Source organism: Dipodomys merriami, unplaced genomic scaffold, assembly GCF_024711535.1.
Source record: "Dipodomys merriami isolate MVZ:Mamm:240054 unplaced genomic scaffold, mDipMer1.0.p SCAF_15, whole genome shotgun sequence".
In the NCBI taxonomy this organism is placed as follows: domain Eukaryota; kingdom Metazoa; phylum Chordata; class Mammalia; order Rodentia; family Heteromyidae; genus Dipodomys; species Dipodomys merriami.
Window position 1 is genome coordinate 23,728,580 of NW_027202826.1, and position 15,682 is coordinate 23,744,261.

General features: G+C 41.1%; 1 protein-coding gene across 1 annotated transcript in view; it reads right to left on the bottom strand.

Annotated features, from left to right (window-relative positions):
• Col25a1 (collagen type XXV alpha 1 chain) overlaps window positions 1-15,682 on the bottom strand; it is a 415,569-nt gene that overhangs the window by 17,762 nt on the left and 382,125 nt on the right. The window contains exons 28-33 of the mRNA XM_070022440.1: window positions 15,328-15,378; window positions 12,473-12,499; window positions 9,956-10,036; window positions 7,215-7,250; window positions 5,596-5,649; window positions 135-188 (exon numbers count right to left, since the gene is read on the bottom strand). Of these exons, the coding sequence (XP_069878541.1) occupies window positions 135-188; window positions 5,596-5,649; window positions 7,215-7,250; window positions 9,956-10,036; window positions 12,473-12,499; window positions 15,328-15,378 (303 nt within the window). The remainder of the gene's footprint in view (window positions 1-134; window positions 189-5,595; window positions 5,650-7,214; window positions 7,251-9,955; window positions 10,037-12,472; window positions 12,500-15,327; window positions 15,379-15,682) is intronic.

Genomic DNA, 15,682 nt, shown 5'->3' on the forward strand with positions numbered 1-15,682 from the left:
GACTGTCCATGAAGGTGGCCCCTGCTTGCTAGGGAGCTACCTGTGACCGACCAGGGAAGGGTTAACCGTGTGAGTGACAGGTTACAGGTGGGTGCATGCTGGAGGTGACAACCGTGAACGTGATAGTGACTCACAGGTAGGCCGTAGGGCCCTCTGGGTCCAGGTTCTCCCATGGCGCCTTTTTCCCCCTAAAATGAAAAGGAGAAAGTTCATATCATACATGCACACTTACATTCCTCCACCTTCTCTTATGGCCCGTATATGAAGCCTCCATTTTGGGGTACTATTTTATCAAAATGCCAGAGAGCCAGACTCCTGTGGGACTATGGGCAGTGATGCCGTGGAAGGAATTCACAGTGGATTCCTTCCTTCAAGGGCCTTGGAGAGAAGAGGAGGAAGAGACTACTGCTGCCTGCCTGCCCGCCCAGAGGATTTGCAGGTCTGGGATGCATTAATATAAAATTAACACAAAATAGGGCCATTCATATAAAATAGGGACTCCTGCTGGGCACTGTTGGCTCATGCCTGTAATCCTAGCTACTCAGGAGGCTGAGATCTGAGGATCATAGTTCAAAGCCAGCCTAAGCAGGAAAGTCTGTGATACTTTTATCTCCAAGTAACTATCAGAAAACTGGAAGTGGAGCTGTGGCTCACAGTGGTAGAACACTCTATTTGGACAAAAAGAGCTCAGGGGCAGCACCTAGGCCCTGAGTTCAAGCCCCATGACTGACACCCCCCCCCAAAAAAAAATCCCCTCATTATTATTTTAAGGTATAGGTTGAATATCTCTTATCTGAAATACTTGGGACTGGACATGTTTTTGGAATTTGGAGTATTGGCATACATACGATGAGGTACTTTGGAGACAAGGCTCATAGTAATCATAGTTAAATGAAGAGGCTGAGACTTAGAGGATTGTGATTTGAAGCCAGCCTAGGCATAAAAGTCTACAAGACTCCTACCTCCAATCAATCAGCAAAAAGCTGGCTGGAGTCATGGCTTAAGTGGGAGAGCACCAGTAATGAGCAAGCAAACTAAGCAAGTATAAGGCTGCTGAGTTCAAGCCCTGGTACGTGCGCACGTGCACACAAACACAGACACATTCATTTTATATACAACTTATATGTATTCATACTGTTTTTAGTGCATTTATGTTTCTATTTCAACCTGTCAGCTGAAGTCAGGTTGCAATTTTTCACCCATGGTATCATATTGGTACTTAAAAGGTTTTAGATTTTGAATTTTGGCGTTAGAGATCTTTAACCTATACTACTTTAAAAAAAAGAGTAAGAATACTCCCCCCTCCCCATCAAATGTCTTTTCTTCTGCCAGTCCTGGGGCTTGAACTCAGGGCCTGGGTACTGTCCCTGAGCTTCTTTTGCTCAAGGATAATGCTCTACCACTTGAGCAACAGCACCACTTCTGCCTTTTTCTTTTTATGTGGTGTTGAGGAATTGAACTGAGGACCTCATGTATGCCAGGCAAGCCCTCTACCACTAAGCCACATTCCAAGCCTCTCAAATGTCTCTTTAGAGAAACTTTTTTTGACTGTGTCTCTTCTCTTTATCTAGCTGCATTTTACTCCACAGGCACATCTGAATGTTGTGTGTATTCTGTTGTTGCTGCTACTACAATGGACACACTGGGCTCTGCTGTTTCCTTTAGCATCGCCGTGGCCTAGTACAGTGAGCAGCACATAAGTAAATATCAGTTGACTCCATGAATTAAGTCAACTCAGTATCATAGTCTTACATGTTTGTTTCCTTTCTGAAAAAACCAGGTTGAAAACTTTTAATGTGCTCGCTAAATGCTTGGGAGTGTAGAATTCATATTACCTCCATCACTCTTTGCCAGTGCTGATTTAAAAGAAGAGCTTGGTCCAGCTTCAATGATAAATTTGCATGCTTATAACGTAAATGTGGTACTGCCGGTGATCCCAGGGAGAGAGAACGGTGCAAAGAAAGAGCCCTTCCTCATTTCAAATAATCAGCTTCCAGATGAAAGTGATACTGGTATTTACCACAAAAGTTTCAGGTGTTATTGTGATGTTTATGTGACCAGGCTTAACACCTGTAAAGCTTAAAAGCATTGATAAGTGTCCATAAAAGGACATGGCCTACCTGTGTGCCACTGAAACCTGCCTGTATAAGGACATGGCCTTCCACAGCACCTGTGTGCCCCAGCTTCCCAAATCTCAAGGCCCCTGTCCTCATTCTTGCTTTGCATTTTCTAATAATGCACTATAACTGCATTCAGCAATAGGAGCAGGTTTGGACTGGGACCTTCCCATTTCAATTCTGCTACTTCCTATGGCCAAGATACCTGAGTTATAAAACATGAACAGCAATCTGTAATAATGGTTCTCAAGATTAAATAGTATGTGAAAGTGTATAATGGCAGGTCACAGGTGGCATAAACAGTTGCTGATAGTAGTATTAAATCAGAGGTGATACTGTTGATGGAAAGGGCTTCACAACTTTAAAGTACGCCAATTTAAAATCAGTTTTTTTTGTGTGTGTGTGTGTGCTGGTCCTGGGGCTTGAACGCAGGGCTTAGGCACTGTCCCTTAAAGCACCAGCCTTGAGCAGAAAAAGCTACCACTTGAACTACAGCTCCACACCTAGCTGTTGTTGGTGATTAACTAAAGAGTCTCATGGACCTGCCTGGGCTGGCTTTGAACTGTGATCCTTAGATCTCAGCATCCTGACTAGGATTACAGGTGTGAGCTACTGGCACCTGGCTTCTCCATAGATCATTTTGATACCCCTAGTTCCTCCATGGAGTTCTCCATGGAGAACACTGGATTTGTTTTGGTTTTAAGATGAACATAAAGTGGTCACGGTGGAACTCCTCACCCCAAATCATTATTGGAAGCAAACAAGGCACTCCCAATTCTCTGACTAGTGAGTTAGAAGTGGACAAATGACCCAGTGCTGGCCAAGGAGGCATTGCTAGTGGGAGTGTTAAGTCAACTGGAACTACTAGGGGGTGGTGTCCCCCCTGTTCTTGGAATCTCTCTTTTCACTGGAGGAGAACTCTGTCCTCTGCTCATGTCCCAGGAGGAAGCTTGGGACTGACAAAGCACTAAAGTAAATGCTTGAGCCTTTCTTTGCCTGTTTGTTGTATGAAACAATACAGTTTTAGCAATTTTGAACTAGGGTTCTGTCCCTTAGAACCAAAGGCATCCATCTTGACTTCTTTTAGGAATAAAATACTAGCACGGAGATTTGATTGTACAACTCTTCCTAGAGTAAGCAAAGTACTTTTGAGGTTCTTAAACCTAATGCACTACAGGGTTCCGAATCAGTTCACAAGGAAAAATCAGTTGAAGTGGGGTGTTCGGGATTGCTGCACACTAATGCTGTCAACCAGGCATCTGGGAAATTGTGAGTAATAACGTGTTGAATGCCTCATTTCTTTTGCGCTAGCCTAATTGCTTTGTTTAGATTATCTGAGTAGTTGTACAAGGGAATTGCTATTCCACAAAGCCATTTATGGTTACAGTGCATCTTGATCAATGTCACCCCTTCCATCATTTCCCCCCATTCTTCCCAACCCACCCTTTACTCAATGTTCGTAATGCCAGAGGAGGTACGCTGCATTTTATGACTGCATTCTTCCCCCTTTCCTCTCTTCATTGGATCAGTCTAGTTGCATTCAAACTCTGATTTGCATATCTGAGCTGAGAATTATTCTAGAGTTCTCCCTTTGCAGATTTCTACATCTTTAAATTCAGAATCTTTCCCAAGAGACTCCAGCTGCCACATGATTAACTCTGAGCACCCCACTCGAGTTCAGCACTTGTGGGGTAAGAGCCACTTGGGGGAGATGGACACATGACCCAGCAAAGACAGCATGCAGGAGAAATATGAGTGGAACACTTTGCCCTGGACACACCATCTGACTGCAGCTAGCCTTTCACAAATTCTTAAGTGACTTCATTTGTTCTTCTGGTCAGTTCTGCCCTGGCCCTGAGATCTGATACTCTAGTGGATGCTACAGCTACCGGATGTAACAGCTGATTTACCAAACCATAAACCCTCTTGAGCCTTAGGGCATTTTGCCAAGAGACTGCCTGAGATTTGCGGCTCCAGTTTTAGCACATGGGCTGGGTTTCTTCCTGCAGTGCTTAGAAGCACGTGTGCTTGAGCAACGTTGAGGCTCTGAGCTCAATCGCTCCGAAACATCTTTAATGAAGATGATGCTCAGGGGCTGCTTTGATCTTAGAAAGGAGGCAACAGTAGATTCAGAGCACATGTCCCTGTAGGACTAATCTCTTTCTAGAACCATTCTTGCATAAACTCTTTATGTCTAGCCTTTATTTGTATTCACTTTGGCCTCATTCTTTGGCTATTTCCTGCATACATTTTTTCCCCCTTTTGCAATTAGGTTGTAAAGTCGTCTAGGTCAAGGAAAACCAGCTGCTTCCTTCGCAGGACTGAGCGGATGTATGTATTAATAAAGGGCTGGAAGATGAATCTATTAGAATGGTATTATTCAGCACACTGGAGCAAATGAGCAGTGCAGGCTTGCTGTGAGGAGGAGTATTGCTGCCTTTCACACAAGGAGTAAATATCTTGCTTTGCATTGGACCAGTATTTATTCTATGACCGGGTTTAGTTTGTAGTTAGTAGCATTAAATGAGAATTAGGAGGCAGGTCAAAGCAATTACTCCTCGGTTCTCTTTTAGAGCTAAAATGATCCCAGATTGATGAAAACTGTCTGGTGTTTGAAAGACCACAAACTGGCACAGTGAACCGTGCCAGTATTTTAAAGTTCCTCACTTTGGGGGAGACTTTCTTGATATCCTTTCTTGGGTGGTGAGGAAATAATTCCACCAGGGACATAATACACACGCACCCTTTTGAGTATGCCAAGGTGAGGAAAAGAAAAAGAGGGAGGGAGGGAGGAAGGGAGAATTGCAGACAGATGACCAGATACTGACGTGGCAGCACGTTTTTCTGTGTCAGATACTTATCTTTGCCGCCAAACATTTTTTTTTCCTCTCCTAAGAATAGGGAAATATGGTCTAGCAATACTGAGGTTAGTAAAGGTTTTTGTTTTATGATGCACTGAAATGATTTCCTCATGGTTAAAGAAAAACAGGCTATTTTTTAGCTTAAAAACGTGGCAGTGTATACATATAATTGTGGAGAAGAATACTTAGGTTTTGTAATTTCCTTTGGAAAAAATGTTATAAGTTACTCTGAATGAATACAGTAGCTTTCTACTAAAGATTATCAACCAGAATATGTAGTTCTGGAAATTTTAGCCCCATTGACTTCAGCGTTCTGGAGGAAGGCCAAATGAAAATATCTTCCTTATGGGTTAAGAAAGAATAATCACAGCTATTTATTTTAGCTATGTAAATGTATGCATTGTTTTTATTAAGGCAGCCCTCCGCTATTTCAGATTGTGGTTTTTTCTTCTCAGTGTTAGGACTGAGCAGAACTTATACGATGCTATATATTTTCCATGAATACTAGATAGCCCTTTATTTCTTCTGGAAAATGAACAGTAGAGCTAATCCGGGAAAGCCATGCTCTGTTTGCTTTAGTATGCAGCTGGAGCTCAATAAACCCAGGATCAACTTACTCTTTCTCCTTTGGGACCTGCAGGGCCGTGGGGTCCCATAGGACCATCTGTACCCTAAATAAGAGAGAGAAAAAATAAGCAATAAGAGACACGTGTCAAGGCCTACAGGCAAAGCAGTCATGACTTATTTTAGGCTTTTCCTGGTGTGGGTGATGCCTTAGGAGTCAGACCACTCATCTCTTTTCAAAGTGCTTTTCTATTTGATTTTTCTCAGGGAAGTGCTTTTCTAGAAACTGGTGCAAAAGGGATGGGTTATATAACTGAAATGTCCATCCATCATAGGTGTTATATATTTCCTCCCTGCCCAAAGCCAGCATCCTCACTTTGCCTCTGTAATTGTCACAAGAAAAATAGAGCTTTCTTTCCTGTCACCCCTTCCTCAAATTCTTTCATCTACTGCTGCCCTTGGCCAGACATGCTTGGCTGCGTAAGTGCCTTCCACAGCTCTGCAAGTGGAAACATATATTCAATGGAGCAGTGTTTAACTGTCCAAACCAAGCAGGGAAGGACTTATTTTTCTAGGTTCTGCAGCAGTGGCTGTAATTAGCAGGCTCACAAGTTGCAAATTAGGCAAGTGGAATAATTTAATGGTAGCAATGTCTGGCTATTTAGTTAGACCAGGGCATTTCAGAAATAGAGGAGGCAATATGTGCATGGAAATAATGAAAATAAAGTGAACTATAGGAACAATTTCAGTATAATTTCTTTCTTTCCTTTCATGCTGAAGATTGATAACTTGGGGCCTCAGGCTTGCTGGGTAGATGTGCAACCACTTGATCCATGCTATCTGTCCCTTTCTACATTGGTTATATTCCAGGTAGGGTCTTGCTTTATGCCTAGGCCAGCCTGGGCTTGGATCCTCCTAGGTTGCTGCACTCACTGGTTTAGATGGAGTCTCTTGGACTTTATGCCTTGACTGCCCTCAAAGGTTGATTTCCTGATTTTTCCCTCCCAAAGGTAGGCTTGAGTCACTGCACCTGACTAGTAACTACTCCCTTTTCTATACTCTAGTATTTTGCGTTACTCTATGAGAGCCTTGATAGCAAAGAATTGAGTCCCAAATTCCTTCTAGTGTTGCTGAGATATCATCATCTTAGTCTTACTGCCTGGACTCAAAGTTCATCTTCAGAAGACTTTTAAATGCTGAGTATCTGCAGCTGAAATGTCAGAGATGGAGCTGTTAAGAGCCAAAGAAAAGAGATAAAATGACAGGAGACAGGCAAGTAATTCCCACGAGCAGAGACTTCATTCCAAAGATGTTACATTTCTTAGATAGACAGAAACCTAAAAGGAAAAGTTATGTTAAAAACAAATCCACACTGATCTCTTCAGAGGGCCTCTCATGAAATTACAGGGAGTTTTATTGGTTATGGAAAGATGTGTGTGGGATGCAAAGACAGAGGAACCCAATTAGATGGCTCATTCTTTACACCTAGAGAATTATCCAGACTTGAACTTGAGGCTTCCCTTCACGCTGTGCTGCATCCCATTTTCTGATCATGTGGTCCTTTCTCCTTTTTGGCATCAGTGCTAAGTACCCCCTCATCATCTGAGGAGACCCTGAATCACGCGTTTCACAGCTGCACAGCATGTCAGAGCAAGATAAGGGACGGACTCACCCGGGATCCTGGCTTCCCGTCTAAGCCAGATGCTCCCTGTGTGATTGGGTTGGTAGCAGGGTTGGTGGGTGTAACACGAATGACAAGAACAGAGATTAGTATGAGGTACCAGTGAACAAAAATGCAACACTTTTAACCACAGAATACACAGTCACAGGATTCTGGAATGAATAATCACATGGCTACAATTTGTTAGTTTCCAAAACGAAAAACTAAACAACAAACCACATGACAATAAACACCCCACAGAGGATGGCATTTTAATGACATTCCTATTAGGCAAATTCTCACTTAGAAATCAAGTGAATGAGAGTTATAGAATGTGCTATTCCCAAAGTAGCTACTGGTCAGTAACAGTCAACTAGCTAAATTTCGGTATGAAATTCACTTTTTGAAAGACAACCATTCACAATCTATATCTGAGGCATTGAAGATATTAGGTAATTAGGAGAAAAGCTTACTTTAAAAACCAATTTTAAGGTCTTAGAGAAAAAGGGAGCTGTAACTACTACATGTGTTAGAAATTTTATGGAGAACAAATACTTGGTTTTCCTATGCTAGGATGACTGGATTTTTCTGATTATTTAATATTTTCCGGGTGGTTCCTGCTAGTCACCACTAGAGGGACTTCCAAGAACAGGGAAAAAAAAAATCTGTGAGACTATGGTTAAAAATAGTTCCCCAACTAAGTTATTTCTCCATTTGCTTCAAATAATCCTTGTATCAGAGCCTAAAGGAGAAATGCCTTTAAAAAAATCTAATGTTCTAAGACAGTGAATGCATGCATTTCTTTACCTTGAATTCTAGGCAATTTTATGTGATCAAAATAAATTCAATTGCTTTAAGAAAGCTTTTGTGTCTTATAAGCCCAAGTATTTATAGAACTTGAAAGATGCTGATGAGATGGAGTGTTTAAGAAGAGGATGAATTAGCTTTGTAAGTTCTCTTGACAAGGGTGTAGAACTCTTCCCCAACTTATGCTTCGGAGGTGAGTGAAAAAAATATTCTAGGTGCTCTTGGCTCATGCTTGTAATCCTTGCTACTCAGGAGGATGAGGATCATGGTTCAAAACTAGCCCAGGCAAGAAAATTGGTGAGACTGTCACCTCCAATTCCACCAAAAAGCTGGAAGTGGAGCTGTGGCTCAATTGGTAGAGTGCCAGAAAAACTAAGTGACAGTGTCCAGGCCTTAGTTCAAGCCCCAGTACTGCCTACACACACAAATCCCAGCTGCAAACTGCCAAATGATCCTCTATAATATACCTTTAATTATTTCATCCTATGATGATCCATTACTATAATCTGAAATATGTTTTTACTTATCAGTGATTAAAGACATGTATTGGTGTTTGGTGTTCACTTAATCAGGCCAAAGTAAAGCTGTTGACTAAATGCTACACAAAATTATCAATAGCCCTCATTTGAAATGAAGAGAAGTTTAAAAAAATCAGATGAAAAGTTTAGGAAATCCAAACAGTTTTCCTTTGGTTATTTTCTTCAGTCATTATTACTATATTTGAAAATAATCGAGAAAATGGCAAGAATTTTATATTGATAGTACACCTGCCTAGAGAGGTGAGTAAATAGTTCACATATGTTATAGCAGTTAAATCCACACTGTAGAGGGCTTCTGTTTTTCACTCGAAGAGTGAATTCATGGGCAACATGTATTGTGTGCCTGATGTACCACTGGCTTTTACTGCTGTATTGGGTACAGTGGGGTACTTTCATATTAAGTACAGTACTCATAGGAAAAAAATGAGTGCTCATCAACTTTCTTCCCTCCTAAATGTCAAACAGATGTAGGAACTACTTTCTATTTGTTTTATGTCAACTTTTACTAATGTAAACAGGCAGCATATTAAAAGCTTGGAACGAAACCTTCATATTCAGTAATAATTTTAACAAATCTTTTTAGTTGTGAAAAAAAGGCTGGTATATAGTACAGACAAAGGGAAATCCCCTTTTCATTAAAAAAAGACCTCTAAATCTACCTTGCTATCTATAATGGTCAAAATCCCCTCCTCACAGTATTTTTTTTAACAAATGATATAAAACATGTACAACATGATGTGACTGATTAATGTCAGGAGTAAAACGCTGACGTCATCAACAATGGCCAATTGCATACCTGCCACCAACACACGGCAACAGTTTTGGCCTTTGGGGAGAAAACTATCAAGGGATGGTCTTAAACTGTACTAGATCATAAAAGCATCTGGGAGAAATTGCAAAATTGTGAGCACAATACCATGTGTGGGTGTGCCAGTTCTGGGGCTTGAACTCAGGACCTGGGCTCTGTCCCTGAGCTTTACTGCTCAAGGCTGGCACTCTACCACTTCCAGCTTTCTTGGTGTTTAATTGGAGATAAAGAGTCTCAGGGACTTTGCTACCTGGGCTGGCTTTGAACCACAATCCTCAGATCTCAACTCCCTGAGTTGCTAGGATTACAGGACTGAGCCACTGGCACCAGGCTGAGAACACCACTTTTTAGAGGAGATAGGAGAATGGTCAGCCCTGAAAGAGGGTTGGCACGTATGTAACTGAGAATGACAGACATTTGTGGCACTGTTATGGGATAGCAGATATTAGAGAAAACAAAAGTAGGCCAAACTCTCCTCTGACTTAATGTTTTCTGATTACACAAATCTCAACCATAAGGTAGCAACTCTATTTGGGGGCTATGTAAGGTAGAAAGAAAAATTGAGGTTTGCACTGAAATGGAAAGTTTTCTTTACTTACTGGAAGACCAAGGGGGCCTCTGTCTCCCTTTTGACCTGCTTCACCCTTCAATCCTTTAACACCATTTAACCCTGGGTCACCCTAAATGCAAAAGCAAATGCCAATTTTGGTTGCTATTATGGGTGTGGCAACTGTGAGAGAAGAGAGCCAGTCTCTGAAACATGAATACAGATTCCAGTTTTAGATGCCTGCAGAGTTGGGCTAGATTTGTGTTACATCATTTCTAAAGTCAGTTTTTAAAAAATGGGGCTGGGAATGTAGCTCAGCAGTAGAGCACATTTGGCTAGCTGGCTGAAGGCCTTGGTGTTCAGTCTTCAGCATCCTCCCTTCCCCCCAAAATACTCAGATTGACAGGTAGATAAGATTCTAGAAAGCAAAACTCCATCCGAGCAAAGTGTGCTCAAACACATGCCTGTTCCTGGATTTTTGAGTTCTATCACACCCATACGAATGCCACACTGCATCCCTTTGATTAAGCAAATGGACGGCAATCAGAATGCTGAAGGAGACTCAGCAGCAAAAGCCCACTCTGGTGCAATAGAAAACTGGAATATGCAGGACAGTGCAACAGACAGACATTTTAAGCCTTTAAGCATTTTGCCCAGGAGCATGAGCCATACACATAGCGGTTGATGTTTGAAGCAACACCATTTGTCAAATTCACTAATAATGCCAAATCAAGTGTCTGTGTGGATTCACCAATACAGTTGACTACATATCACTGAACAAGGAAGTGAAGATGAAGATCAAAGAGCCTAAATGTTGAACTGTCCATCTGCCCTATGTGAAGAGTCGAGGAGGCAAGAAAATAACTCGCCACTAACACCACCTAGCACAGGAATGGGTGTATCTTGTGAGTGTCCAGTTGGGAAACAAATACAGAATTAGATCCATCCTTAGAACCATGTCATGTTTTGAGGGTCAGAGAGGGAGAGCCCTATATGTAAGAAGGGCTACAAGTGACCCACTGTCCTGATGCTAGGCGTTTGAAGTATGGAATTCTCAGAGTAGGAATCCAAACATGCTAAGAGGTAAGGTTGGATCCTCAGAAGAGCACAGGGTCATGATCAACACGATGAAAGCCAAGGTTCAGTAGGCAATTTCAGTCACTAGGCTCGAGACTCAGAGCTTTCCGTGCGTGTGCACGTTTGGTGGGTGGTTTTGAGTTGATATAAACAGGCAAGGGCAGCCGTGGTAAACTATGCTGTTCTTTGGGGGATAATCATGGTTGACTGGACCAAGGCCATTTTACAAACATGAAATCCAGTAGAACAAAGACCAGATTTCAAATTGAGGCCCGATCTTAATCCAAGATCTGATATTAACCACCTGTAAAATGTCAGGCAAATAATGAAAATTCCTGGGTCTGTAGTTTATCAGCTTATATACATCAAGTAACAAGCAAGCATAGGATATCTGTGAAGAGAGTTCTCTGCTTATCTGCACAATAAATAATTGCATTTTAGACATCAAAAGGTTTTGGGCATCTCCTCATTGAGTGGAATCATTGATGGCACTTTCAAATCCAAGGAGAAGCCCAGAATGGGAAGCATGAGTTTAGTTCTGGGGGTGGGGGGTGAGGGGGAGGCCCAGAGAGGTTGAGTAACTATGCACATTACAACCTGAAAGATGGGACTCTTTTTTCTGACCCCCCAAAATAGTATTCTACTAAAACACTGTCACTCCCTGGCATTATGGGAGATAACATTTTTTAGAGGAGGTGTGACTTCTTTCCATTCTTGGTATGTCATCTGCCTGTCCCCCAAAAGGAAAGTCAACATTTCCTGAGGCATACCAGACAATAGCTACTACCAACTCTTTATGTGGACAGACTAGAAGGAAGCCGCCTCCATCTCACCAACCCCGATAGACAGAGTTGACAGCCTCAGGGCTTTCTGATGCCTAGTGCCAACACTGTGCTGAAGATTGTCCCTGAGACCTACATAAAGGCCAAGAACACACACAGAGACTATTTCACAATGCAAGCTGCTCTAATTCTGATAAGTGGGGCAACTCTCCACTGCTCTCTTTCTAACCCAATGCATATTAATACTTGTAAGGGATTAAAAACTAAAAACCTCCATACCATCAGAGACCTGGCTCTCTGGACAATGAAAGCATGTGGATGACGGAGTACTGTTTATTACACAGCAAGCAAGATGTTTCAGTGAAGAACCAACCAAGCTAGAGAACCGCGAAAAAGAAAAAAGCACCTGGATTCATCTGAGAATCTCATCAGACGACTTCTCAATGGTTGACTATTGAGCCACATTCCCAGCCCTGGTTCTTAAATATATAGCGACAAGGAAAAAAGTAAAAGGCAGAATAGTTGACTTGCAGGTGCTATCACTTAAGTTGCTGAAATTTAAATGTGAGGTTTACGTACCACAACGCTTAAAGGCTTAAAGATTATCAACGTTTCTTGACAAGGAAGACAGGACAGACATGCTTCTGTCATGCTTTTCCACAATCATCAAGGAAGCAGAAATCAAATAATCAAGGGGTTTGTTGAATTACCTTTGGTCCAGGAAGTCCATGGGGTCCCTGCAAATGGGAAACACAGTTTTTAATTAAGAAGTGATGATACCGTTTTGCAGCACAAGTGAATATTATATCAAATAACCAAAAGGTAGCTTATTTGTGCTGTAGCTGGAGGCAGGCAGACTCCTGGATGTTATTTATTACCCACCCAAACATTCCTTCCTGCTTTTGGTCTGCGCTGTAATAGGAAATTCATTAGTAGCAATTCTTTCTGCTAAATACCTATGTGAAAGAAGGAGAAAACTACCAGGGTTACATGGATGAAAAATTAGGGGGTGGGGGAAATGCAATTTTGAATTTATATTACTCCTTCTCAAGTTTCCACTGAAAATTTTGTGTGTGTGTGATGTTTCATGAGTTTACTCAGAACGGAAGGACTTGAAAGTCAGGAGTGCTAACCTTCAGCAAAAAAGCTCAGGGACAGTGTACAGGCCCTGACTTGAATTCCCCTCCCCCCCCCAAAAAAAAATCCAGAAATTTATCAAATCAAAGCAAAGTCCTATACTTTAACTAGCAAGGAAGAAGAAAGCTTTTTCTCCTTAACAACTCCATACCCAAGGTATTGAAGGATCTAAAGGGGACAGGAAGTAAGGACATGGTAGTGAACTGTAGGATTCCAGCATCATCTTTTTGACATTAAGAAGGGCTAAACGTTATTTGTATTGCTTTTAGTTTTACAAAGAGGAATTGTTTAAGGCTCTTGAATGACTATTTTATGAAATCAGAATTTAAAGAACTCCACACATTTTGTAGAAGCAAAATAAAGATGAATACTTGAAATTAATTGGCAGTTGCTTAAACCTTTTCAAATGTTTTAAATAACCTGTTCAGGGAAAGGCATATTTAAATCTCCATCGGTGAAATACAACAGCAGGAATGATGTTTTGAACAAGCAGTGCCTAGAGTATTTGTTACATATATCTACAAGTTTACCTTCAGATAAGTTGTGGACACACATTTTCAGGAAATAGCTGCCTCATTTAAATAATGGCTTAAAATTCCTGCAAGCTCATTCATTTTATCATCTGAACAGGATGTAGCATTCTAATTTAACCTTCTAAAGTCAAGCAGAGGGAGTATAAACTAACATATGGGATTTACTTGACTCTTAAGGAATTGTTTTTAAGAAAATTGCTTTTAAGAAAACCAGGTTAATTGTCATGGTTTTGTATTATGAAATAGAAGTGGTAGTTGGTAGATGATTTGACAGCCTCGGTGGCTTGGGTCTTTCCTAAGCTCTCTTTACACAGCAATAGGAGGAAAGACTGGCTAAAATGTACAATCTGTTATTGGTGACTTCCAGTTTAATGAGGCACCTTAGCCTCCTTGCCCTGCTCTCTGGCCCCCATCAAAAGCATTTCAAGCCCTAGGCCTGCTACATTCTAACTGCTTAATATAACTGTCTGACGTTCAGAGAACTAAACATTAATGGCTGACTTCCTCAGTAGGCATAAGTTCTATGAGGACCACTATTTCCATTGGTCACTGCAAAACAATATAATAAAGGTACTGGATCTGGCTCAAGACATCCCCAGATCTATGGGAAAGGAAAAAGATATAAAATGTTTGTCATCTGTGGAAGTAAAATGAATTGTGATTTTGTTTCAGCAAGGCAAAATTTACTTCTGCAGAAGAGTGTGCCATTAGACAGGAATCTGGCCACCAAGCAGGCAGGCTGCTCCACTATTCATTTGCTAACACAGCAGGCCCCCCCACCCTTCTGCTCAGAGCTCAGGATCACAATCTGCTCATGATTGGCTAGTTTGAACAGGGTAAGATGTATTTACATAAGGTGACCATTAAAAAACTTTGCTTTTGTGCTGTTAATTGTAATTCAATCTCAAAACATATCTCATAGCCTGTGCTATTTCTAGAGCAATCGGGTGTGTTGTAATTCCATCTTGGAAAAACCAGGTAAACCTCAATTTTAACCACTGTTTTATATATATATATATATATATATATATATATATATATATATATATATATATATATGTGTGTGTGTGTGTGTATATATATGTGTATATACGTATATATATGTGTATATATATACACATGCATACATACACATACATACACATGTATGTATACACACATATATATACACGTATATATACGTGCACATATATACACGTGTATATATACGTATATATGTGTATGTATGTGTATGTATATGTATGTATGTATATGTGTATGTGTATGTGTATATGTGTGTATATATGTATATATATGTATATATATGTATATATGTGTGTGTGCAAGCACGCACACACACACATTTTTTTTTTTGCTGGTCCTGGGGCTTGAACTCAAGGCTAGCACTCCAGGCACTTGAGCCACAGCACCACTTCTGGCTTTTTCTAAGTAGTTTATTGGAGATAAAGAATCTGATGGACTTCTCTGCCTGGGCTGGCTTCACATCATGATCCTCAGCTCTCAGCCTCCTGGGTAGCTAGGATTACATGCATGAGCCACTGGCACCTCGCTTTATAAATATTCTTACTGGATATTTTGCTGCTTAGAGACGAGAACAGTGACTGGTTAAAAGGATCTGCCAGTGTTCATATGGCAAAGTTGGTAGAAAGCTTGCCAAATCTGTCTGTCCTCAACTCTCCTATCCCAAAGATCTCCTATCTCTTTTCCCAACACATGTGTGTGTGGGGTGAAAGACATTTTAAAGTCAGTATGTCTCAAAACACCTTGTATTTTTCTGTCAATCCCACAGAGAGTAGTACGAAACACAAGCTGGTTGTTCAGAGGATCCGTGCATGTTTTCTCTGGTAGCATGCTCATAAAGAAAGAATTACATTTTGGAGACAAAGAAAACTTACCATGGGGCCAGGTGGGCCATGGGGACCTGGAGGGCCAGGGGGGCCTATGATCTGTGTATCCAAAAAATAAACATGGATTTGGTTACTTCATTTAGATAAGGCAGTTCAGTCTGAGCCTTGCGCTGGGTCTCTGCTAAGGCCATTAATAGCTTCAGAGGAAGAAGGGTTTTCAGAGAAGTCATGGGTTTGAGTCTCTTAGGTTTAAAAATTCCTCTCTCAGAGCAAAACAGCTTCAAGAAAAAAAACAAAAAAACCCCTACAGTTTTGTTCTACAAAAGCCAGAATAAATCAAAAGAAAAGGAAACAACTTATTACCAAGAAATTCTCTAATGCCGCAACCACTACTAAACTCTCG